General features: G+C 43.3%; 1 protein-coding gene across 1 annotated transcript in view; it reads left to right on the top strand.

Moving 5' to 3' along the window:
- Positions 1-27,169, top strand: part of LOC118526483 (sodium/glucose cotransporter 1-like) — a 60,345-nt gene that overhangs the window by 32,771 nt on the left and 405 nt on the right. Inside the window, 7 exon segments of the mRNA XM_036077737.2 lie at positions 438-658; positions 7,069-7,204; positions 9,676-9,783; positions 11,258-11,408; positions 19,027-19,195; positions 22,042-22,257; positions 24,755-24,854. Coding sequence (XP_035933630.2) covers positions 438-658; positions 7,069-7,204; positions 9,676-9,783; positions 11,258-11,408; positions 19,027-19,195; positions 22,042-22,257; positions 24,755-24,854 — 1,101 coding nt within the window.

Genomic DNA, 27,169 nt, shown 5'->3' with positions numbered 1-27,169 from the left:
GAACAGAAGCAGGCAATTCTGATTCCTTAGCAGAGGACTCCTGGGACAGATTCCAGTAAGCCCAGTTTGGGTCTCATATCTATTCCTGACACATCAGTTGTTGCCCATGGGACAGAGAGCATTGGCCAGGCCTGGGGCATGTTTGCTGAGGCCCACCTAAGTCACACAGGATGGAATGCAACTGGGAAGAGGGGTTCTGCTACCAGAAGTGGGAGGTGGGGTGTGGGCACACAACCATGATTGTCCACTATACTCATTTCTCTTTGGAAGAGGTGATGTCTTTTCTTAGGCACATATAGTCTTGACTATTTTTCAGTCCATTGTGCTTTTTATACTAGGTACATTCAATGAAACTAGGTCTCACTTTGTAATCTTGGGTCTTCAAACATGCATTACTGTATAGTTTAAGGTACTGATAAATTTTATGGTGTTTTAAGCCTTTCAGAAAGTGGGAGGATACCAGGAGCTATTGCATAAATACCCAGACAGTAAGGCAAACCTAATCCATGAAGGAAATTGTACTGCCAAGCTGGAATGTTTTATTCCTCGCCTGGATTTTTTCCATATCTTCCGAGATCCCATCACTGGAGACCTCCCATGGCCTGGAATCGTCTTTGGCGTCTCCACCCTCTCCTTATACTACTGGTGCACTGATCAGGTAACTACACATGGTGCAGCTAAAGTGACTGCATTGGAGGCTGGTGGTCCTCAGTGCATTCCAGGCTTTCCCAGTCTCTACAACAACAGGCAACAGTTGGCCTGTCTGCACTCAGTGATCAGGGGTCCCTTCCAGTCTTTATTTATTGCCTAAAGAACTTGATAAGAAATTCTGTTTGAAAGGAATTTCACAGCCCCATCTATAACACATCAACTATTTTCATTTTTTTTTTCTTCTTCACTATCATTATCTAAAAAGCACAGTCTTTTTGGAATGAAAAATATGTCAGTTCTCCCCAACTGCATCCATAAATTAAATGCAACCAATCAGTATTTCAGTTGGATTTTTTAAGGACTCAAACTTGTTCTAAAAAAAATATGGCTCACTATCAATGGTAGATCATTAAATATACTGTGAAATATTCATATAGTGCAAAGGCAATAAAGAAAGAAAAAGGAAGTACAGCTACACACAATAATATGGATGATCTTCAAGCTTGATGCCAAATAAAAGAAGATAGACACAGATGCCTAGGCACTGCATGATTACATTTTTATAAAGTTTACCACAGGCAGTGCTAACTTATGTCATTTAGGAATACACAGTAAGTGGCAAAAAAAATTATAAAGAAAAGCCAGGAAGAAATAAAGTCATGAAAGCAGTCATTTCTGGAGCAAGGGAAGGGGTTGAGATGAAAAAATAAGTCACATGTGGCAGCATTATTTATAATTACCACAAGGTGGGAAACAACCCAGATGTTCACTCGTGAATGAATGAATAAATAGAATGTGTATCCATTCATTGGAATATTATTCAGCCATAAAAAGGAATGAAGTACTACACATGCTATAGCTTGAATGGATCTCGAAAACATTATTCTAAGTGGAAGAAGCCAGACACAAATGATCATCTATTGTATGATTCCCTTTATACAAAATGTCCAGAGTAGGCAAATCCATAGAGACAGAAATTCAATTAGTGCTTGCCAGGGGCTGGGAGAGGAGAAATGGAGGGGGGGCAGCTTAATGAATATGGGTGTTCTTCCGAGGTGATGAAAAGTTTTGAAACTAGAGAGAAGTGGTGATTGCATAAGATTGGGAATGCAATGAAGGCTACTGAATTCTTTAAAATGGTGATTTATATAGTACATGAATTTCACCTCAATTTTTACAAAAAAAAAAAAAAAAAAAAACACAGAAAGGCTTCTGGGGTACCTGCAATGTTCCATCTGAATTTGGATAGTTGTTATAGTATATGCTCTTAATGTGCTACAGTGTGCTTTCATGTGTTATATAATGATTTAAAAAAAAAAGATTTAAACATTTTATGGAAGAAGAAAATGCCACAAATCGCTAGCTCAAGTTTGAAACTGAAGAACAAAGGGGGAGAACTTGCCAAACCAGATTTTAAACATCTACAAAGTAGCAGCAATAAAAACAGTTTGAAACATCCAAGAATAGACACACAGACTCGTGGAACAGAATAAAGAGGTCAGGCAGATTCTTGTACTTATAGGAATTTAATATGTATCCAAGGAGGCTTTAGAAATCAATGGGGAGATACATACTCTTTGATGTTGTTAGAAGACCTGACTGACTATTAGGAGTAACAACACTTCACCCCCACCTAACACTTAGTACAAAGGTGGACTTTGGGTGGGTTAAAGACTTAAATGTGGAAAGTAAAGCTAGATATTTAAGGGAGGATAACAGAATATTTTTGAGACAGAGTGGGGGGAGTACAAATCATATTGATTTGATCACATTACATATAAGTACTTTTTAATAAAGTACTATAGACAAAATTGACAGATGACAGATTAGAGAAGATTATTAGAAATGTTTATTATGAACAAGAGACTAATAGCAAATCCACAAAAAAAGGGAGCTCCAGTAGGTATGTGGACAAAAGATAATGACAGGCAATTTATAAAAAAGGAAATCCAAACAAGCATAAAACAAGCATATAACCCAGTTATGAGGGAAGTGCAACTTAAAACCACAAGAAGACTGACAAAAATTAGAAAGATTGATAATGCCAAGTTTGGAGAGATTGTGGATGTTTAAGAACCCTCGTGTACTCCTGGTGGAAGTATAGACTGGTGCAATCTATTCTGGAAGGTAATCCAGCAGTATTTGATAAAAGTAAGTATATTGTATTCTAAGCTAGCAGTGGTGTTCCTTGGAAGCTACCTAAAATATCCTCATGCAAGTTCATGATGGACTATATATGAGGCATTGATCACAGTGTTGATTGTGCTTGTTACTCCAAAGTGGGTAGATAAAATGGTGGGGTCGGGGGGGGCAGTAATACTGTGGAATACTATGCAGTCATAGGAGCAATGGACTAGATGATACATAGCAACACTGATAGGTCTTTAAAATGTAGTGAATGGATGGACAAGAAACAAGATGATATCCAGAGCAGTAGCTCTGGGTTTTTTTTAATTTGTATTCCTGCCCATCTATTTATTATATGTTTAATGATGCTACTTACCTAGACGATAAGAAAATTTTTCTATATTTTTCTTTTCAATTTCTTCTACAACTTTAAAAGTTGCCCCTGGCCTTCCACATCTGACAGTGGGTAAACTAGATTTCCTGAACTACCTCCCAAAACAAAATTTGCTAGTTATACTGGGTAAAATGTAACAAACATCTTTTTATAGTCATAGCAAAGCTCATAAGAAATGAAGAAAATCTCCGGAGACTGAAAAAAACAAAGAACTGAACTCAAGAGAGTTAAGCTGGCGGGGACACTGATGGTGCCCTGACAGCATTTACCAAGCCGGGATTTCCAAAGCTTAGATTTAACTGGCCAGGTGAGAACAGGAGAAAGGCCTTGAGTTCATGAGTATTGAATAGTGAAGGCTGTAACCTCAGTGAAAAGATAGACCAGGAAAATATCTGCCCACTAGCAAGGAGAAACAAAATGCCCCAACCTGAGTCCCAGGAGGAGGAAAGAAGTCTCCCTTGAAGATTCACAAGGTCAGGTTGGCCTTCCTATACATTTGGGGTTTTAATTTAAAGTTTTAACTTAACTTAATTCCCTGTATGGTCAGGGAAACCCCATGGGAAGAAATGAACATAAACTCATCCAAAATTTTTACATACCAACCTGGCTAGAGTAATGGTGGAATTTCCCTGGAGGGATGCACCCTCAACCAAGGTCTTGCAGGATTCCCATAAATAAATGCCTGCTCAACATGAGCCTCTAAACCAAAATTAGAAAATATAAAAGAATCAAACCACCTTGAGCAAGAAACAGCTGAATTAGTACCCCCAAATTTCAGAAAATCAAGGTATTAGATACCAAAAACAAACAAACAAAAAAGCATGTTTAAAGAAATAAAAGGGGGCGCCTGGGTGGCTCAGTCGTTAAGCGTCTGCCTTCGGCTCAGGTCATGATCCCGGAGTCCTGGGATCGAGTCCCACATCGGGCTCCCCGCTCTGCAGGAAGCCTGCTTCTCCCTCTCCCACTCCCCCTGCTTGTGTTCCTGCTCTCGCTATGTCTCTCTCTGTCAAGAAAATAAATAAAATCTTTGAAAAAAAAAAAAAAAAAAAGAAAGAAATAAAAGGAATGCCTTGGTGGCTCAGTTGGTGAAACATCTGCCTTTGGCTCAGGTCATGATCCCAGGGTCCTGGGATCAAGCCCCACATTGGGCTCTTTGCTCAGCGGGGATCCTCCTTCTCCCTCTGCCTGCTGTTCTCTCTCCCTCTCTCTCTCTGTCTCTCTCTATCTCTCTGAAAAATAAATAAATAAAATCTTTTTAAAAATAAAGAAATAAAAATGGACCTGAAAACCTTAACGCCATTCTATCAAAAACAGATATGAAAACTCAAACTTCTAAAAATGAAAACTATGCTCATTGAAATGTGAAACTTAGTAACTGTTAAAATAGCAGATTAAAGGGACGCCTGACTGGCTCGGTGGGAGGAGCACACGACTCTTGATCTCCATCATGAGTCTGAACCGCACATTGGGTGTAGAGATTACTTAAATAAATAAATAAACTTTTAAAAAATAACAGATTAAACACACTGAAGGGAAAAAATAGTCATCTGAAAGCAAGAACTGAAGAAATAGAAAGCACAAAACTGGAAAGTGTGAAAGAGAAACAAAGTGACATGGAAGAGAGAATCAGTATTAAAATACACCTCATTGGAGTTCCAGAAGAAAAGGAGAGAGAAGCAATATTTTAAGAGAAAGTGGCAGAGAATTTTTACAATTGCTGAAAGAGCAGGAAGCATCAGATTCCAGAATCACAGTGAATCAAGCAGAAATAATTTACAAATCCACACAAAGAAATGGAATGAAACCATAATGAAAGTTCAGAACATCAAAGACAAGGAGAAGACTTTGAAAGGCACCTGAGAGGAAAGATTACTGATAAAAAGAAGACAGTTATGCCAGCAATAAACTTCTCAGCTTCAACAATGTAACCCAAAGGTAGAGGAGTAAAATTTTCAAAGTCATTGAGGAAAATGTCACCTCTAAAGTACATGCCCAGCTGAGGTCTTATTCATGACCAAGGGCAAAATCAAGACACAACCTTCCCTAAAGAAGGACTGAAAGATGTAAATAAAGAAAAAGGTAATACTCATGAGCAAGAAGGAATAGTTAGCAAAGATATTAACAGGTACATGAGAAAATGGGCTGAAAAATAATAATTACAAATACAAGAAGTGAAAAACAGGACAAAACTAAAATATTGTACCACTGTTTGGAGTTAAATCTGTCTGTGGACTCTAAATTGTTCAGAAGCGTGGGGATGTTGATTTACTTTAGACTCGAAATTGTATCTATGTGAAAATTTTAAGGATCATTATTAAAAACACAGAAGTAGTCGGGTGCCTGGGTGGCTCAGTCGGTTAAGCGTCCAACTCTTGATTTCGGCTCAGGTCATGATGTCAGGGTCATGAGATCGAGGCTCGCGTTGAGCTCCACATTCAGCGTGGAGTCTGCTTGAGATTCTCTCTCTCCCTCCCCCCTCTGCCCTTCCCCACCTCAACTAAATAAATAAATAAATCTTTAAAAAAAAAACACAGAAATGGAATATATAACTTCTAACTAGTACAGAAAATGACTTAAGAAAAATTGTTAATTAAAAGAGAGGCAAACAAACTGATGGAAGGAAAACTGTTAACTTTCCCCACTACCATTTTAAACAATAATCCTCTCCTTGCCCCACTTTGTAATATATGACAATATACAACAGTGCTTAGAGCTTTCTACATGGGATTTCTACATTGCCTTTATAATCACCCTTCCCTCAGAACGAGAGTCACATTTCTGCCCTTGCCCTACTCCTTCATTCCCTCCCTTGAGAGACCATCTCTTATGTGCATGGGACTAAGCAAAGACCAGGAAGTGCAGCCTGGCTGCCCACCCCTACCTGCTCTGCAGAAGCCCAAGTACACTGAGCCGTTAGCAACAGGGTGCCAGTGGATCTCTCAAGAAGCAGTACCTAGTGCTTGAGGAGAACCACTTTGGGGTTCTTCCTCCTGGTATTAAAATGATGCATTTGAAAAATAAAGAAAACCTAAAGAGGAAAATGACAGTCCTGCCTGTTAATTTCACCATGCCAGCGTGAATCCCTATTATGTCAGTTTATTCCTGTGCACTTTTTTCTCAGTGTAGAGTCTCGGTGTATATGCTGCTGTTATCCTGTATGCTTCTTAGTTACTATCACACTGTGAGCACTTTTCCCATTATCTAAATTTTCTTCAGAAACATACTTTTAGTACATACATAATATTGCATTGTTGTGATGCACTGGACCATGTCTTTATGCACTTTCTTAAATGCTTCTCCACCTGCCAGCTATACCGTTCTCTTCGGCCTGAGCGCACACTGCTTATGGTAGGAGCACCATGAAATGGGTTGTGAAACATCTCCTAGGAGATTTTGCATTTGAAATATCTATGCTAGTTCATTTCAATTTAGATGAATGAAGTCAGTCCCAGTTCTAAAAACTCTTTATGGGCCAGGGAGCCACCTTTGCTTTGATTGATGTCACAAGGACCCTCTTCCTTCTGCCTGGCAGGGGCAGTCTCTGGCCTCTAGGAGGGAGTCTTGTCCTTGCCAGGGCACAGCTTGTAAGCACTGTGCCTCCGTAATTGGTGTGCAGTGCTAACGAGGCCAAGGTCACGCACGCCATTCCCGTCCCCTCAGGCAACTGTGCACTGAGCAAAACATGCTCATTGGTCACATGCGCCTCCCCTGGCCCTGGATGCCCTGGAGATGCCTGGATGATTGGGGTGAGCAGCTCAGCAAAAACCCACCAGAGGGCACATCCTGCTGCCGCGGCAGGTCACAACTGTCCTGTCGCTGTGCTGAGGTGGCCCAGGCTTGATGCACTCTGCTAGAGCCATCACCCCCTCCCTCACCCATCTGTGTTTCCTTGGCAGATTTTTGTCCAGCGATGCCTGGCAGGGAAGAACATGTCTCACGTGAAAGGCGGCTGCGTCCTTTGTGGGTGCCTGAAGCTGCTGCCCATGTTCAGCATAGTGATGCCGGGAATGATCAGCCATTTCTTGTTCCCGGGTAAATCCTTAATTCTGATGTGTTCACACTGATCAACTTCTCTTTTCTTAAGAGAGACCTTAGAGAGTATTTGGGGTCATCAGGCCTCCCACAGTATGGGGATTGAGATGCCCCAGATTGTTTTCAAGGGAGCTAAAGGGTTCAGATTAAGAGTGCAGCCAAACAGAAGTCTGGCAGAGACCATGGATGTAGGTGGCAAGAGAGAAATTCCATGAGAGAAGTTCAGATAGGGAAGAGCCGACCAATGTTCCATGCAGCCGGAGCCCAGTCTCTGCCAGGGCTTGGAGGCACGGTCTGCAGGAAGGTTACTTGCTCCCCTTGAATTGTGTGCATCAGCATGGCACACGTGCCAGGCACTGTGCTGGGGACCTGACAGATGCTGTCACTGCTCACTCAGACCTTGAGGTGGGCTTTTGTAGCCTCATGGAACAGATGAGAAATGTCAGCGGGGGAGCTCAATGTAAACCCCCAAAGTGGGTCTGACTCAGGCCCATGTTCTTTCCATTAAATGCTAGCAAAATATCTGTTTCCCTTAATGAGCTATCATAACTCTGTGGATATATCTCATTCCCATTTCAACCTAGTTTTACTAGCTGTACTGTCTCTCAGGGTATCTGGTTTGTTTATTCATTAAACCTACACGGAGCACTTTTTCTGATAGGTGCAGCCACTGGGTCAAAGCAGGTGGCTTCCATGGGAGTCTTCTGCTGCTGAACTTTGACAAGGCCAAACAGAATGTAAAACACTGGTTACTGCTAAGTAATAAGTGTAGGAGACATCTCTAAGCCTAATTCATCCTTCAGTCTGCCCCAAGACATGCCTCTTTTTTTTAATCCTAACTCCCTTCCAGCTTTAACAGAGAGAAAGACTTTGTTTCAACATTCCCAGATTTGGTCTTTGGCTGCCAGGTGGCATTTTGCGATCTCATAGGTGGTACCTCCTCATAGGTTAGGAAATATGCTATTGTGCTCTCTAGGACCCCCAGAGTGCCCTGGGCTTTGCAGACCTGCCTCCCCACCCCACCCTACCCCACTCCACAGCACGGATCGCCCTACTCACTGAGGAAGGAGCCCCGACAGAATCACATGTATCTTGGACTCTAGAGAGGAAGCTGCTAAGGGAGGGGGGAAAGAAAGAGTGGGTTTCAAGAACCCAGACTCTCTCCAGCCTTCTGACCAAGGGGTGAACAGAGTTGATGGAATGCACTGATGGGGAGCCCTTAGGGTGAGAAGAACCTGGAACCACTTGTCTCTAACCCTCAGAAATGGCCAGACTCACATATCCATTTGCACATGCCAGGTGTATAAAGCCAGAAAGCCATTTATCACGGAAGCTTGGCACCTGTCCCTGTTCCTGGAAGAGTATGCTTTTCCAATAACCAAAATGCTCTTGGCCCTAGATTCTGGGTCTCTCCCCTGGCCAGAGCTGGGGGCCAGACACTGCCAACTGCCAACGTGTGATTCTCAAAATCTGGTTTTCCATGTAGGCCACTGTATTATTTGGGGTTCTTGGTTGAACATGATGTGTACCTTTTTAGCTCCTCTTCCTTCAGAGCTAGTGTTACCCTCAGGCCATCTGGTGGCAAGGTGGTTGCCAGCAGCACCAGGCCTCTATCCCACAAGCTCAACAACTCCCACCAAGTGTTTCCTTCCCCAGCTGTTCCAGCAAAAATCCCAGATGAGTCTTAGTGAACTCACTTGAGTGATAGGGACCGGTCATTGTGGCCAAGGAGAAGGAATTTCCAGAATGGCCAGGCCTGGTTCCTGGGCCCTTCTTACACTACCCCAAGTATCACGGAGGTTCTGTTACCCAAAGTAGGAGGCAAGGAGAGTGGGCAGATGTAAATGGATGCAGCTGCCCCTGAGTTTTTAGTCTTCCTCAAAATGTTTGGTAACCAGTGCTTAAGCTGGAGAACTGTCCCCAGTCAAATAGCTTGCTCTACCCATAAACCAGGGCAATATCCTGCTTCTTCGTCATCTAGGTTGATTTGTCGTTTTGGGTTTTTTTTCTCAGATGGTAACTTTATATCCCTAATTTAAGCTCCTGAAGGACATATCACATTCACTCCCTTTACATCCCTTTGTCCAGAATTTCTTCCCAAATACTCTGAAGTAACACCCCTATGAAGGCTAAGCAAGTAAGGTTATGGGTTGCTCACACATTAATAGGGGATGAATAATCTGTCTGCTTTCCTGATACCCAGTGGCGGTCCCTGAAAGGCTTGTCTAGGTCACATTGACATGCTTGGGGTCAAGCAGTAAATTGGTAGAAGCACTGATTCATCTGGCTCCTAGGCACCTAACTCCCAGCCCCAAGCTCTTGAGGAGTGTGTAGGATCATGAATTGGAGCAGTCACCAGTAGATCAAGAATCTGACATCCACACAGGATTGCCTACTTTGCTTCCCTTTCCCTCCACTCAGATTTTAGAGCTCTAAGGCTGACACATTGGTATGACTGATCTCTCTTACAGATAAAGTGGCATGTGTTGTACCTTCAATATGTGAGAAGTACTGTGGCATCAGAACTGGGTGCAGCTCCATCGCCTACCCAGTGCTAGTGGTAGAGCTGCTGCCTGAAGGTAAGAGATGGACCCCCCACGATCTGTGTCCCCATTGGAGCCTGTGCCCTCAGTCTTTAAGTGGATGGTTAGGAGCAAAGGAGCTGAGGGTGGCTTATCTACCAGGCAGCTCATCTTTCTGGGTAGAAATGTTGGCTGTGCAGTAGGGGGGATATCAGTGATGTAAAGGGAGTCTCGCTTGCCCTAAGGGAAGGAGCCGGGCCTCCTCCCTCTTCATTTCTCACACACTCACACAAGGTGCACATGCTCTCACACAGCCTGTGCCCACGATTTGCATTGTTCACTTCCCCGGCTTAGCTCGTGCCTTTGCGCATTCATTCCACAGGAGGGCTCCACTCTGTGCTAGACATGGTCCTAAGCCATGAGAATGCATTGATGAGCAAGACGTAGCCCCGCTCTCACAGAGCTCATGTCCAGTGGGGGCCTAGAGAGATGGGTAGCTCACCACCAGGGAGATGGCTTTCACTGCAGATCGACAGTGAGCCCATGCATTCATCTCAGCTGTTTCCCCAAATCCCAGAGAAAAGGCCAAACAAATAGTATCATTTTTTTTAATCCCGCATTAACTCTGAAGATCAATAGGAGCTCTAGAGATCAAAGTTGAGACATCTCCATAAAAATCCAGTAGAGATGGGAATCTGACCCAAGGAAATCCCCACGGTTCAGAAAGGAAGTTGTCCACGTTCTGCAGCTAAGCCTGTCCTCGAGCACCCTGGACTTTGAGTGAGGGTAGGCTGCAGGGCACCTGAAAGGAAGTAGATGCAAGGACACCAGCCTTTGCCTGGCCAAGTAGCCCACCAAATACAGTGGGGGGTCTTGCTGCTGTGGGCCTCCAGCTCGGGCCCCAGTTACCCTCTACCCTTAGGCTCAACCATCAATACATAGAAATCTCTCTGTGGAGCAAAGTCTCTGCAGTATGGCAGCCTTTCAGGTGAAAACACTAGATTGTTATGTTTATAGTTCACACTTCACGAGTGCTTGCTCTCTGTTAAGCATTATGTTAACCCATCTGCTTAATTTATCTTCATCTTAATAACAGCCCTGTGTGGGAGGTACCTTTATGCCCACTTTACAGATGAGGACCTGAGGCACAAGGAGTCACATCCCTTGCCTCCATTCCAAACCTTCTCTGAACCTCTGACTTCTCGTGTGTACAAGTGGGGGCAGCAATGGTGCCCATCTCACAGGGCTGTAGGGAGGATCCTACAGGCTAATGCCTAAGGAAATAATCTGGCACAAAGTAACCACTCAAGAGATATCAGCTCTCCTTATTACATAAAGACACAGCAGGAAACTAGCAAGTCTCATCAAGAAGCAAGGACAAATGTAATGCTTTAATCTATCTTAGATGGAATGCCACTCCAAATAAAATATAAATGTTTTGTAGTATGTAGAAAAGTGCCTTAGGAGGCCTAAGGCATCTCCTGGCATAGCCAGAGAGCTGGAGGTCCAGAAAATGTCCCTTCTCTTCCAGACATACGAGGCTTGATGCTGTCCGCACTGTGGGCCTCTCTCATGTCCTCCTTGACTTCTATTTTCAACTGTGCCAGAGCCCTGTTCACAACGGACATCTATAACCAGATTCGGCCTATGGCCACTGAACAGGAGCTCATGGTAACAGGAAGGTGAAGGACTCCTCTAACCGCACTAGTTACTGCTGTCAATGAAAACAATGCCCACCAGAAGGGATTATGTGAAAAATTTAGGCTATCATACTGTATGTAGAATTATCTTGTTTAAATACGGTATGGTTGTACTTTTTTCCCACAGTTCTGCAATGAAGATGTGTTGTTTTTATAATCACAAAGAAACATGTTTCCATTTGGGAAAAAAATAAGTAATAATCACAATGATTTAAAAAATGCTAGCATTTTTTAATATACCCCCCAAAATAGTCCTGTGGGGAAATTTACATAATTATCTCATTGTCTCATTTAGTCCTCATGACAACCTTTAAAGGTAAGTTTCACTGTTCTTATTCTCATTGTACCAATGTGGGGGAAGTTGCTCAGAGGAGGAAATTGGTCTACCTGAGATCACATAGTAGAAGTAGGAGAACGTGTCCATGTCAGGGCCATGCTGTTAACCATGATGCCACATGGCACCATGCTAGCATGGAGTGGGGGTGTATATGTATAAAACATGGTTCCTGGCTTTATTCCGTAGGGTTTCACATTGGCTGCCCACAGACCACATCTGGCACACACACATTTAACTTGGCCTACATTATATCTGAGATACTTCTTTTATCTCACATCAGGGTGCATATTGTTCATTTATTTAATCTGTCTAACCCCTGCATTTGAGTTTGTTTTTACATGTGATTAGCACTCCATAGTTTAAAATCACTTTTCTGAGAAATTTTAAGAAACAGATACCAATTTTATTTAAATTGTTATAACATGGGGAGAAAAAAAGAAGACTTAAATTCATTTTATGAGACTCAAGAAATGTATGCAGGCAAGCCTAACAAAAATAGCACCAAAAATTACAACTAAAGATTAATCTCACTTTTATATACCAATGCAAAAATTGTAAATAAGATATTAGACACAGATCTAACAATAAATTAGAAGAATGTTAAAAGAATGATATCACATTACCAATTGGGACTTTCTTCCAGAAATACAAGATTGTTCAATATTAGGAAATGTAGTAATATAACTCACCATATTAATAATCAAAAGAGTAAAATCATGTGTATCTATTCCCAGATGATGAAAAAGTATTTGGTAAAATAGGTAACTTTCAACATGATAAAACATGTCTAGATCACCCTAAAACCCAATATCATGCCTAATGAAGGAACTAGAAAGGAAGAGGCAAGAATGCCCTCCCTTACCACTATGTTTATACTAATAATATATATATGAAAATCAACAGGTGAAGTTAGCTGACTAAGACTTTAAAATAACCATGACTGGGTGCCTGGGTGGCTCAGTTGGTTAAGCGACTGCCTTCGGCTCAGGTCATGATCCCAGAATCCCGGGATTGAGTCCCACGTCAGGCTCCCTGCTCAGCAGGGAGTCTGCTTCTCCCTCTGACCCTACCCCCTCTTGGGCTCTCTCTCTCACTCTCTCTCTCTCTCAAATAAATAAATAAAATATTTTAAAAAAATAAATAAATAAAAATAAATAAAATAACCATGACTAACATATACAAGAAAATAGAGGGGAAAGTGTACAAAACAGATGAAAAACTTGAGAATTTTGCCAGATAATTAAAATTTATAAAAATGAACAGGTTTTTCTAGAATTGAAAAGTAAATAATCTGAAATTAAGAACTCAATGGATGGGTTAACAACTGATTGGATATAGCAGACGACATGATTAATGGATTGGCACTGGATCGAATGACAATATCAAAACCGAAACACACACACAGAAAGAAGATATATGTGGAATGCAATCAGAATAATAATATATACGACATTGGAATCACAGAAAGAGAGGAACAGTTTGGGTAGAAGCAATTTTGAAAAGATAATGGCCAAGAATTTTCCAAAACTGATGGATAGTTATTCAGAGATTCAACAAGTTCCACAAATTATGAGTAGAATAAGTAAAAAGGAAACCATACCTGAACTACATTATAGTGAAACTGCTGAAAATTGAAAATAAAGAGAAAATCTGTAGAGCAGTGAGAGGAAAATAAATCACACTACCTTCAAGAGAGCACTGAAGAGACTGATAGCAGAATTTCCAACAGAAACTATAAAAGCCAGAAGACAATGGAATGACACGTTCAAGTGCTAGGGGGAAGAAAACCTGCCGATGTAGAATCCAATACCCATCAAAAATATTCTCCAAAATGAAAATGAAGTAATATATTTTCAGATAAACACAAGTTGTGAGAATTTATTACATTAGATTTTCAGTGTAAGAAATACCAAAGGGAGTTCTTCCAGCTGAAGGAAGATAATCCAGATAAAAGAATTGAACTTCAGAGAAGAATGAAGAGCACCAGAAAGAGTAAATATGTGGGAAATATAAATGCATATTAGCTGTTGAAAACATCAAAAGGAAAAAAAAATGTCTATGGAATTTATAACATATGGAAGCAAAATGTAGTAATAAGAATAGCAGAGAAAATGAGCAGAGGCTAAATGGAACTTAAATATTCTCAGGTTCTAGAATTATTTGGGATGTGGTAAAAAATAAAACTTGTACCAGACTATGATATAACAAGGGTGCATGTAATCTAATCTCTAGACTGAGCAATAAAAGAATAGTTCAAAAATGTTTAACTGACAACTTGTTTAAAGAAAAATATGAAATAACTCATAAAATATTTGATTAGCCCTCAAGAAATCAAAAGGATTAAAAGAATAAAAGAACATAAAAGGTAGGTCAAATTAAAAAAAAACAAATAAGAAGATGGCATATATAAACCCAATTATATCAGTAATTTCATGAAAAGTAAGTAGACTAAACACCTAGGTTAAAATGTTGAGATTATCAGACTATTAAAAAAAAAAAAACTATATCCTGCTTAGAAGAGACACCTTTTCTCCAGTTTTATTGAGATATAATTGACATATAATATTGTATTAAGTTTAAGCTGTATAACATAATACTTTGGTATATACATATATTGTGAAATGATCACCACAATACGTTTAGTTAATATGCATCACCACACATAGTTACAAACTTTTTTCTGGTGATGAGAATTTTTTAAATCCACCGTCTTAGCAACTTCCAAATATACAATATAGTGTTGCTAACTATAATCACCATTCTGTACATTACATCCCCAGAAGTTATTTTTCTTAAAATTGGAAGCTTGTACCTTTTAACCTCCTTTATCCATATCCTCTCCACCTCTGCAGTGTCCAATTGGCTGTCTGTTTCTAGGAGTTTTTTTTTTTTTTATTCCACATATAAGTGAGATCATACAGTATTTGTCTTCCTCTGTCTGATTGATTTTACTTAGCATAACGCCCTCAAGGTCCATCCATGTTTCTTTCTTTTTTGTGGTTGAATAATATTCCACTGTATATACATATCACAGTTTATTTATCCAGACATCCGCCAGTGGACACTTAGATTGTTTCCATGGTTTGGCTATTGTAAATAATGCTGCAGTGAGCCTGGGGGTACAAATATCTTTTCATACCAGTGATTCTGTTTCCTTTGCATATATACCCAAAGGCAGTATTGCTATATTATATGGTAATTCTATTTGTAATTTTTTGAGGAACCTCCATACTGTTTGGCAGAATGACTGCAAAAATTTACATTCCCACCAACAGTATATCCTGTTCCTCTACATTCTCATCAGTACTCAATATTTGTTATCTCTTGCCTTTTTGGTAATAGCTATCAAGTATGAGATGATAGCCCCCTGTGGTATTGATTTGCATTTCCCTGACGATTAGTGAGGTTGAGCACTGTTTCATGTACCTATGGGCCATTTGAATAACTTCTGTGGAAAAATGTCTATTCAAATCTTTGCCCAGTTTTTAATTGGATTATTTGGTATTTTGTTTTGTTTTGCTCTTAAGTTGTATATTAGTTCCTTATATATTTTGGATATAAACCCCTTATCAGATGTATGGTTTGCAAATGTTTTCTCCCATTCTGTGGTTGCCTTTTGATTTTGTTGTTTCTTTCGTTGCACAGAAGCTTTTTAGTTTGATGTAATCCCACTTGTTTATTTTTGCTTTTGTTGCTTGAGACTTTGGAGACATATCCAAAAACCCATTGCCAAGACCCACATCAAAGAGCTTATCCCCTATGTTTTCTTCTAAGAGTTTTATGGTTTCAGGTCTCGTATTTAAGTCTTTAATCCATTTTGAGTTAATTTTTGTGAGTGGTGTAAGATAGGAGTCTAGTTTCATTCTTTTGCATGTGAATATCCTATTTTCCCAGGACCGTTTATTGAAGAGACTGTCTTTTCTTCATTGAGTATTCTTGGCTCCTTTGTCTGATATTAGTTAACCATATATGCATAGGTTTATTTCTGGGCTTTAAATTCTGTTCTATTGGTTTATGCATCTGTTTTTATGCCAGTGCCAAACTGTTTTGATTACTATAGCTTTGTGATAGAGTTTGAAATCAAAAAAATGTGATACCTCCAGCTTTGTTCTTCTTTCTCAGGACTGCTTTGGCTACTTAGGGTCTTTTGTCATTCCAAACAAATTTTAGGATTTTTTTTTTTAGATTTTATTTATTTATTTATTTATTTATTTATTTGAGAGAGAGAAACAGCATGAGAGGGGAGAGGGTCAGAGGGAGAAGCAGGCTCCCCGCTGAGCTGGGAGCCTGACATGGGACTCGATCCCAGGACTCTGGGATCATGACCTGAGCCAAAGGCAGTCGCTTAACCAACTGAACCACCCAGGTGCCCTAGGATTATTTATTCTAAGTCTGTGAAAAATGCCATTGGAATCTTGATAAGGAGTGCATTGAATCCATAAATGGCTTTGGGTAGTATAGACATTTTCACAATATTGATTTGTCTAGTCCATGAACACAAGATATCCTTCTGTTTATTTGTGTCTTTTTCAATTTCTTTCATCAATGCCTTACAGTTTTCTGTGTAGAAATCTTTCACCTTCTTCCTTAAATTTATTCCTAAGTATTTTATTGTTTTTGATGCTATTGTAAATGGGATTATTTTCTTTATTTCTTTTTCAGGTAACTTACTGTTAGTGTATAGAAACACTACTGATTTTTTTCACTACTGTATGTTGATTTTGTATCCTGAAACTTCATTGAAGAGAGACATCTTTAAAATAAGATTGAGGAAAGCATAAAGAAAACATGGTAAAATACATACCATGCCAATAGAAACGTAGATGCAGAAATTTTAAACAAAATATTAGCAGGTCCAGCAACATATAAAAAGAAAAATACACCTTGACCATCTGGGGCTTATTCCAGGAATGCAAGAATAGATTTTTTTTATTCAAAAGTCATCAATGTACTTGACTACATTAACTGAAAGCAGGAGAAAATCATATAGTCGTGCAATAGATGAATTTAGAATTTAGAATGTTTAATACCTATTTATTTTTTTAAATCTTAGAAAATTTAAAAGAATTTCTTTACACTGGCTTTTAAATATATATACATATTTAAAAACTTATAGCATGTGTCATACTTAATCTTTACATTTTCCCCTGAGATTGGGAACTAGACACATATGTCCACTATAAGTGCTTTTATTCAACATTGTGCTGGAGGTGCTATTCTGCACAAAAAGGTACAAAAAGGAGACAAATGGCATGAGGATAGAAATAAAATTATCATAAAAGACTTTATAGACAAATCATCAATATGATTGGAAATAGTTTTTAATATTCCATTTTAATTTCTTTTGGTTGCTCTAGGCATTATAATAGGCATGATTAACCTATCTTTGTCTACTTAGAGTTAATACTGTATCATTTTATGTAAAACATAAATACCTTAGAACAGTATTATTTTCCCCTTCCATCTTTTGTGTTATGGCTGTCATCTATTTTATACCTATGTGCGAATAAACCCCATAATACAGTGATAGCAATATAATTTTTGCTGTAAGAAGTCAATTGCCTTTATTTTTTTTTTTTTTTAAGATTTTATTTATTTGACAGGGAGAGACACAGCGAGAGAAGGAACACAAGCAGGGGGAGTGGGAGAGGGAGAAGCAGGCTTCCCGCAGAGCAGGGAGCCTGATGTGGGGCTCGATCCCAGGACCCTGGGATCATGACCTGAGCTAAAGGCAGATGCTTAACGACCAAGCCACCCAGGCGCCCCAGAAGTCAATTGCCCTTAAAATAAATTTATATATATATGTAGCATTTTATATTTACCCATATATTTTATTTTTTGGTGCTCATCATTCCAACTTTTAGGTTCGAGTTTCCAATATGTGTCATTTCCCCTCACTCTGAAGAATTTTCTTCAGCATGTCTTATAATGCAGGTCTGCTGGTGACAGATTCTCTCCGTTTTTGGTTATTGGAAAATGTTTTTATTTTGCCTTTATTTTTTTGAAGGATATTTTTGCTGGGTATAGAATTCTGGGTTGACAGTATTTTTTCCTACCACGTTAAAGATGCTCTTTCATTCTCTCTTCTGTCCTCTTATTTCTTTTTTTTTTTTTTTAACTCAGTGAGATTCAAACTCCCAATTTCTGTCTCTCCCACTGTAGGCAGCCACTGAAGTCTTTGCTCAACTTTTTCTACCTTCCAACAGTTGCTTGTTGGTAGATTATTTGGAGATTTTCCCACACATGCATAGTTCAGGGATCAGCCAAGGGCATAAGGGAAGTTCATATACAGATTGGATCTCCTTGCTCTGTGGCTCCCTCCTTTCTAGAATTTTTCCCCCAACATTTTCAACCACTTTGAATACTCAACCTCCATCTTCTGACACCTCAGGCTAGTAAGAGTGAGGCTCTCTGCCTAACTTCTAGTCACCCACATCATGCAGACGAGGGAGGGCCCTCAGAAGAAAAGCCGGGTAATGTAGATAGCACCCAGTATGATTTTATTCTTTTCAAGGATTAAAACCTCTCCTATTTCTGCCTGCTTTTGGCTCCCTTCAGTGTTGTTGCGCTATATTTGGCCCTCAATTTATCATTGTTATCTGTAGGAGGGTTAGTCCCTGGCAAAATATCCCATCATTACTAAGGTGGGAATTCACATCCTATGTCTTCTTTGACTATCAAGGAATAGTTTATAGCTTAGAGTCATTCACTCTACATAATAATTTTTAAGCCCTGTTGACACAGAACTAAGATTTATTCATCTTTGGGATGACATTTGATCCAGTGTAATTTTATATATGAACACATATTTTTAAATCTTTTACTGAGAAAAAGCAATGAACATTTGGAGCCTCTACTCAGTTTTGTAAAATTTTCAGCAAAATTTAAATAAGTTTCTGAACTTGTTGAAATCTTCAAAATCATGTGCTGTACTAATCGGTCTAAAATTTCTTAAAATGTGTTACCCTCAAGAAATTAATATTTTTCCATGTAATTTTAAGCATGACTGCCCAAACACACCCTCCAAATGTGAAAATCTATCCATGATCCAGTAACATGCAAATGGACACTTGGTTTTATTTATTCAGAAGTTAAAGGATTTTTATCTGCAGCCCTATGTGGCTGTCTCCTCTGTCCAACTTATGAATGGGCATCTGAATTTAACCTAAGGAATAATTGAGCTAATAGCATGGCTTGTAATATTTTATTGGCGGGGGGGGGGGAGCTCATCAAATTTCTATTGACTATTGGTTTAATTTACAGGTTTTTTGTTATAATATTACTTGCTGTCATCATCATCTGGGTCCCTTTTATACAAACAGAATACAGTGAGCGACTGTTTGAATATACACATGCAGTTATGAGTTACCTGACCCCACCCATTGCTGCCATCTTCGGGCTTGCCGTATTTTGCAAGAGAGTCACTGAACAGGTAAGTAGGTGTTGGCATGCCCACTGCATGACACAGTGTGAGGGCTTGCCTTCACATCATAGTTGTCTTTGCAAGAGCTGCCCTAGAAGGGTCTCTTGTGCTTCAAGAGTTCACACCATTGTATCATTTGCTTTCTGCCCCTCCTGGGCAGATTTGGTCTGAGCTCCCTCATGCATGCAGGGAAAAGGCAAGCTCTGATTTGTTTTCCTCCCTTTGAAATATAATCCACTCAACTATGCCATAGATGATGCAGTGTGCATGCTCTTCCCTCACACATATCTGGGTGTAAGAAAATATTATTCTGTTGCCTCTGTACGTGGATGTGTCATACTCAGAGATTTCATACTCACAGGGAGACATACAGTCATGAATTCCTTTTGCCTTTCCTGCAGTGAAGACCATCTCTCCAACCACACTTAAAACTAAAGATCCCAGAGCACCTGGGTGGCTCAGTCAGTTAAGCGTCTGCCTTTGGCTTGGGTCATGATCTCGGTTTCCTGGGATGGAGCCCCGTGTTGGGCTCCCTGCTCAGCAGGGAATCTGCTTGAGATTCTCTCTCTCCCTCTGCCCCTCCCACCCCACTCGTGCTTTCCGCTCTGTATGTCTCTCAAATAAATAAATAAATGAATAAATAAATAAATATTTTTTAAAAACAAACTAAAGATCCCAATTAATGATTCAATCATTTTATCCATAAGACTTTTTTTTTTAGAGAGAGGGAGGTGTATGGGGAGGGGGCACAGAGAGAGGGAGAGAGAGAATCTTAATCAGGCTCCATACTCAGTGCAGTGGCCTACATGGGGTTCAGTCTCACAATCCTAAGATCATGACCTGAGCCGAAATCAAGAGTTGGACACTTAACCAACTGAGCCACCCAGGTGCCCCTCTCCGTAAGACTTTGAAAGCATAATTTGCCAGAATATTTTCATTTGTTATTTGAATCATATCTTAACTTGTTTCCCCTAACAGCACTGAGTAACTGGGCCTTGTACAAGTTCCTGAGCACAGTGTATGAGGTGCTGTGTGATTTGTCCCCTGCCTAACTCTTGGCCCTTGCCCTCTCCATGCACAGGCCCTGGGCCCCAGCCATTCCTAACCATTTGCAGTGTTAATTGCCTTACTGCCCTGTGCTTTCTCTGGCCTCCCTTCACTTGCATAGACTGTTCACTTTGCCAAGAATATCTTTTTCCCCTTCCACCTGGCTGGTGCTTCCTATAGGCCCATCTCAGGTATCCAGTCCTCTAGACCAACCTGCTAGTGCTGCCTGCTCTGCTCAGGTCACCAAGACTCAATTTAGCACCAAGAATGTGGGAGGAGGGTGGCTGGGCTCTGCAGATGCCAAAGCTGCTTCCTTCTGCTCTGCTGGGAAGGGCAGGGGCAAGAGAGGCAGGCTGTCATGAGACTCTGCTTCCCATCAATGATACCAACATTAAGGTATTGGAGCCTACTGCCAAGGAGACCTGGGGATCTGGTCAGTGATTCCCTGCTACCCCTAGTCCAAGGTTACAAGGACATTGCAGGTACCCTCTTTGACCTAGAGAGTTTCTCTAGGCCCTCTCTCCCACTCTGCTTCAGATTGCATGCTCATCTGGCTTCTGCTGCCCATCTGTTTCTAAATCTTCCCGTTCTGCACATCTCCTTCAATAAATGGTTCCTGTGGATCATCCACATGACTTTTGGTTTCAGGTCTTTCTCCAAGATGCTTGCCCATATACCGTATCTTCTGTCTCCTCTGACATCCATCCGCATCTAAGTCAGGCTCCAGACACAGCTCCAGAGCCAAGGTGAAGTTCTTACTCTTTAAGAGTGGACAGTCTGATTGGAGGAGACAGATGATATCCAATAAGCAGATAAAGATTTCTGATAGTGATGCAGTGTTGTTTAAAAGGTAAAAAAGGGTTGTGGAGGGTGTCAAGGCAGGCTCTGGGGGCAGGGCATATACAAGGACCTTAGCCAAGGTAGTAGGAGAAGACTTCTAAGAAAATGACCTTGAATCTGAACTCTGCAGGATGATCCAGAAGTACCAAGATCTAGGCAGAGACCCAAGCAGAAAGAAGGGCAAGCACAAAGGCCTGAGCCAAGAGAAAAATGGGCAGATTCAACATGCAGGAGGAAGGTTGCACACAGGCTGAAGTGGAATGACCAAGGGGAGAGTGGCAGAGCCAGATGAGGTCAACTGAGGGGCAGGATTGAGATTTGACTCTGATGGTGGGCCATGAGAAGCCATTGGAGAGTTTAAGCAGAGGCATGGCATTCTCTAATGCATGCTTTGAAGAGCTCACTCTGGCTTCTGTGGAGACAGTGGGCAAGCAGGAGGCCAGGTAGGAAGGCCACCTATGTGAGAGAAGATGGCGGTTCAGGATTAGGGTGGTAGCCATAGGGTAGTGGGATGCTGACACGCATTGGAGGCAGAGCCAACAGGATTTGCTGATGGGTTGGTGGAAGGGCAAGATGGAAGGAAGGAGGGGAGGGATGACTCCTGGGGTTTCAACCTGAGCAATCAGGGAGATAGAGGTGTCACCCACAGCCATGGGGAAGACTGGGGTCCTTTTGGACATATGACATTTGAGATACCTATTTATTATCTTACATAAAAGTGTTTCTAATGTTTCTTAAGTTCTCTGATTGACCTAAGAGAGAGTGCAGGTGTCTCAGGTCTTTGTTCAGCACAAGAAGGTATGGCCTCCTCACTGGTGCTTACATTCTGCTTCCTTCCACAAGGTATTTAAAGCCTTTGTTGTGACGAGTTTAACTTCAGAACTCAACTAGTGGGGAGGTGAGGCTGAAGGTTTGTCTCACCGCCCATCTCCCTCCAGGTGACTCTCTTGGGGCTCCTCCTTTGGCAGGGTGCCTTCTGGGGGCTGACTGGAGGACTTCTGATTGGCTTCTCTTGAATGTTGTCCGAGTTTGCCTATGGACCCTGGAGCTGTGAGGCAAACAGCAAGTGCCCCCTGATCATCTGCAGCGTGCACTACCTCTACTTTGGGGTAATTCTCTTCATAATCAGTCTTTTCACCATCCTGGGGATCTCCCTATTCACAGACCCAATTCCGGATAAACATGTAAGTGCTGCCCTGAGGGTGTTCTGGGACCAACCTTCAGTCCTAGCATCCCGGGGAGCAGTAACTTGGCTCTACTTGTTTTAGAGAGAGTGATTGAATTCCTGCATTCTTTTTGAAAGTGGGAGGGCTTGGGGCTGGGAGTGGGGGATGGGTCAGAAATAGGCAAATAACAGAGGAAGGGCCCTGCCTCAAAAACAAAACTAAACTGAAAAGCTTTTCAACAATCCACCATTTGGGTATTCACTTAGAATGAGAAGTTTGGCTTTTAAAATGCAAATTTTCCTTAGAAGTGTTAAGTTCCCTAACCTCAGTATGAATTAATGTAATCAGGGCAGTCCCAGCTGCCACCTACCCTCAGGGAATTAAGCCAGCAGGAGGGGGAGGGGACAGGAATATTGGCAGCTGTGGCCGGCTCAGGGCTGGGTGACTCTCAGCCTTCTCCTGGCGCGGCCATTCCCACCTCCCAGGAGGCAGGGATCAGTCACCCCAGTTGGAATACAGGAAGTCTGGGCTCAGAGAAATTAAGTCACTTGTCCAAGGTACCAAGTGGCAGGCCTGGGCCCCAACCTGGCTCCACTACATCACCTCCATCAGCATGGCCAGCAGGCTTCGCACTACAGGGACTTGGCCAAGCCAGAAAGCCCCATAGCGTCCGAAGTTTAGGGGCAAGCTCAGAAGGGAGATGGGTCTGTGAGACCTACGTGCCTATCTTGCAGCTTTTCCTGGGGTCTAGGTAAAAGCCATAAACTTGGAAGACTGCCTCCAGATCCCCCCCCCACAACCTTGGGCTTTCCCTCTGGCGACGCTTCCTGCTCCGTAGTTGCTGTTTGATTCATTCCTCTCCTGTGCACAGAGCCCAGTTGGAAAAGGGATGGAGCACATGGGGAGGACAGCCAGGATTGTCTGGGATGTGCACGCCCACTGCATCAGTGACAGCAGGGAGACTTCCCTGCTCCCAGCACCTTGAGAAACTGGCAGTGGGTGGTGAACTTGATTTCCTGTTGCTTGGGGTCTTAATTGTTTAGCTTGTCTTCGTTCTTTTTCTGCTGTTCTCTTCCTCTCAACTTTTTGGTTGTGCCCACTTCTCAGGCAGCCAAGTACTTGTTGAGTGTTTCCCACCTGCCTCCCAGTATGCCAGGCGCTCTGGAGAACACAAAGCAGCTGCCAGTAGGAGAGGGAGAGATGAACAGGGAAATTGGAGCTTCTGGATCGGTGTCGGCGGGCCAGGCCCTCTGCTCACCACCTACCAGAGGAGGCAGAACAGCAGGGACAGCACACTAAGCCAGGCTCTTCCAGCGCACCCAGCACCTCTTCCATAGGGACCAATAGCGTCGTTGGGAAGGCAAATGCATACATATGGCATCATCAGGAAGCAATTAAAGGCTCTGTCATTAGCACAACAGAATTTTAGTTCTGACATTTTAGTCTGAGAGGTGGGGCTCCAGCAGGTCTTGAAGTGGGCTGGCTGGGGAGGGGCCAGCCCAGCCCATTCGCATCCCAGCCATATGTTGGGGGTGGGGGTGCTGGGATTCAACTATAATGAGGCTAGTATAATGGATCAAAATCTATTCCAGGATAGGTTTGGTGGAAATGTTCACTTGTTGACCCTTAAGAAACAAGCAACAACAGGGCGCCTGGGTGGCTCAGTTGGTTAAGCGACTGCCTTCGGCTCAGGTCATGATCCTGGAGTCCCTGGATCGAGTCCCGCGTCCCCTGCTCGGCAGGGAGTCTGCTTCTCCCTCTGACCCTCCCCCCTCTCATGTGCTCTCTCTCATTCTCTCTCTCTCAAATAAATAAATAAAATCTTTAAAAAAAAAAAAAAAAAAAGAAACAAGCAACAACAATTGGCTGGATTTTGTTACTTCCCAAAGTTTCCATATGTGTTTTCAGAACGGGAACAAAATTACAGAGCAGAATGGAAGGGAGCTCCCTACTGCATCTGCAAATGCCTTGTTGAGTTTGAGCAACTCAGCTCAGTGGGGGGCCGGGTAAACCAGGTAAAGCCTCTTCTGGCCTGGGTTAGTGCTCAACTCTGACAGCTAGGAGGGGATTCTGGAAGGAAAGCGGCTCCCCAGTCTGCCCTGTCCACTCCTCTGGTCAGAGGGCCTCCTCCTCCACCAGAAGAAGCAGACCAGGGGGGATGGGCAGCCGCTCCCACCCTGAAGGGCACGGTTCCTGGACGCTCAGGACTGGAAGGAGCCCTGAGCACATTGCCTCCCACCCCTTACTATACGCTGAAGGACACTGAGGCCCAGGCAAGTTGCATCACCCTGTGCCAAAGCCACGCAAGCACATGGTACCAGAGCCAGAACTGAAATCCAGGGTTCCCAAGTGCCATGCTTTTCCCCACCCCACGTTCCTTCTGTCTCTTGTTGAAATTGAACCACCAGGACTGGTCTCCGTCCTTGGAGACCCTGGTGCCCAGCTGCTGGCCGTGGCTGGGTCCGGTCTGTGCGACAGGGCCCTGGGTGGTGATGTGCCCCTGCTCTTGCCACAGCTCCACTGGCTCTGTTGGAGTTTACGAGACAGCCAACAGGAAAGGGTAGATCTGGATGAAGAAATACAAGTGAAGAAACACACGACCCAAGAACAGCCAGGTGAGAAGGAAGATCCAAACCCTGCAGGGGATCCTGTTTAGAGTGTTCTAGGTGTGTGTGGCCTGTGCTGCCTCCCTGGCACCCCTGCCCCACAGTCTCCCCTCCCAGAAATGCTCTTCCAGGCAGAGGCCCCCTCTGGGGTGCCTGTGAGGTTGAGAGGTCTCTGGATATCTGTGTGCAGCCTTCTGGGCTGGGGAGAAGCAGCAGATGCAGTGAGACACCCTTAGAGGGGCAGGGTAGAGGGAGGAGACAAGGGGTCTGGCTTGGGGCTTGGGAACGGGCACAAAGTAAAAGGCACTCCAGGAGATGAGGAGGACCCAGCAGAGGTAAGACAAACACTGATGGGCAAAGAAAGATGAGGCCTTAGGACTGGCCACTGGATTAGCCACACAGAGATGATGCTGTACCTCAACAAGAGCAATCTGGGGGAGGAGAGGGAGAGAGGGCTCCGAGGAAAGAAGTCTGAGGACAGTAAGATTTGAGTCCCAGCAAGCAGAGGGAGAATGTTCCTGGGAGGGGCTCCAGAAGGCCTAGAGGAAGGTTTTCAGCAGATGGGGTCAGAAAGGGAGTGTTGGGGCCACGGGGGTGGGGGGAGGGTGACCTGAGCTTCTTGCAACCCTGACGCAAACAGGGATAAAGGCCTAATGAGATTAGTCCTGAGTCTCAGGCAGAGAGTGCCTGGGGAGGCTGTGAGTTTAGGGGAGGAGGCAACAATCCAGGGACGCCCTCCACCCCTGCTAGGGAAGTTTAGAGCCCAAGGAGGCCCTGGGCTCCCTCCTGACATCTGCAGAGGAGGCCTTGGGCAGGTGCAGAGCAGGGGAGTAGCCTCTCCCAAGCATGGCAGCCCCACACCCCTGGCAGGTGCAGGGCTCCCTGGGAATTTCTCTTCTCTGAGTGGGGGAAACGAGCCCATGGGGGGCCCACAGTGTGCCAGGGGCTTGTTCTGGGTGCACCTCCCAGTTCCTCTTCTCCCTCCACAGTCGTGGGGGGATGATGACGACGAAGATAATGACAGTGGCTAATATTTACTGCCCACCTGGGATGTGCCAGGCAGTGTCAAAATTATACCCCTGCGTGACAGGTACAATTAACATCCCCATCTAGAGACGGGAAAATTGAGGCACTGAACAGTTAACTAACTTGCCCCAGGCTCCACAGATAACCAGGTAGTGGTGGAGCTGGGACTTGAACACAGGCAAGTCTTAACTCTAAAATGTGTGCTCTTGGCCAACAGCCATCCCACCCCCCATCATACAGCCTGTGGGCTGTCATCAAATCATCAGTTGCCTTTTACATACAGCAGCCTCTTTGGGTTTGGCAGCTGCATGATGATATAACATGGGTGTTCAGAGTGTGACATGCAGGACTTCTCAGCACTGGCAACAGAGATCTGTGTCCCTGGCTTTGGGGTCCTCTGGCTGCAGCCATCCCCACCCCCCTTGTAACAGAGGCTTCTCTGTCCCTGGCTGATGGGTTCCGTTATCGCTGGGGCCGCCTCAGCCTTGGGACACAGCTGGCATGGAGGCTGCCCAACAGAATGAGACAGAGAACAGGTCACAGCAAGCACTGCTGGGATGCCCGCTCTCGGACCGAAACTCGCTCATCTTGTCAAGGAGGAAACTGTTCCCAGGCTGCGCGGGACCTACTTTGGTGTGCCGGAGCTGGCCGTGGTGCTGACCTGCGCCTGAGCGGGCCCAAGGAGCGGCCCACGGGAGCTGTACCGACGGACCCGGAGCAACATTTAAGCCCCAGAAGGCGTTTTCGCTAATTTGAATGGAAACATTCCTATAATTCCCAGACTTCCCTCCTTTGCCTCCTGGAAAACATCAGTGATTTCCCATTCAAGTGCCCAGAGTGCCTTATTTTGGGCCAGGCTGCTAGACTAATACCTGCCTGAGGGAGACATTCCCTGAGAGCTTGCCGAGGACAGCAGTGTCTGATTCCAGAAATCAGGGGATTTCTTCCATCCTCTGGAGAGTAGTGACTGGGGAGGCAGATTCAGAGGAGCAGTCACTCGCTCTAGACATATCCAGCTGTGTTCGGCCATGTGCCTAAGAGAAGGGTGGTCACTCCAGGATCTGCACCCGGTTGAAGGCTCTGCCAGTGGAAGGCAAGCATGACCCCAGGTAGTTCCCACCCCCGCCCCCACTGCATTCCCTGAGCCCCTTATCCCACTCTCCCATGTCTCTGAGGATGGTGGTAGGTATTCTATAGCAGGGACTGAGGACTGATCTTCATTTCGGAGAGTCTTTTGGTCTTTCTGTGGGACTGACCGCTGAGATGCTACACCATAGAAGGTCCTCCTTCTTGTGTCC

This window comes from Halichoerus grypus, chromosome 13, assembly GCF_964656455.1.
Source record: "Halichoerus grypus chromosome 13, mHalGry1.hap1.1, whole genome shotgun sequence".
In the NCBI taxonomy this organism is placed as follows: domain Eukaryota; kingdom Metazoa; phylum Chordata; class Mammalia; order Carnivora; family Phocidae; genus Halichoerus; species Halichoerus grypus.
The sequence above is the reverse complement of the archived record's forward strand: the minus strand, read 5'-3'. Positions and strand labels throughout refer to the sequence as shown.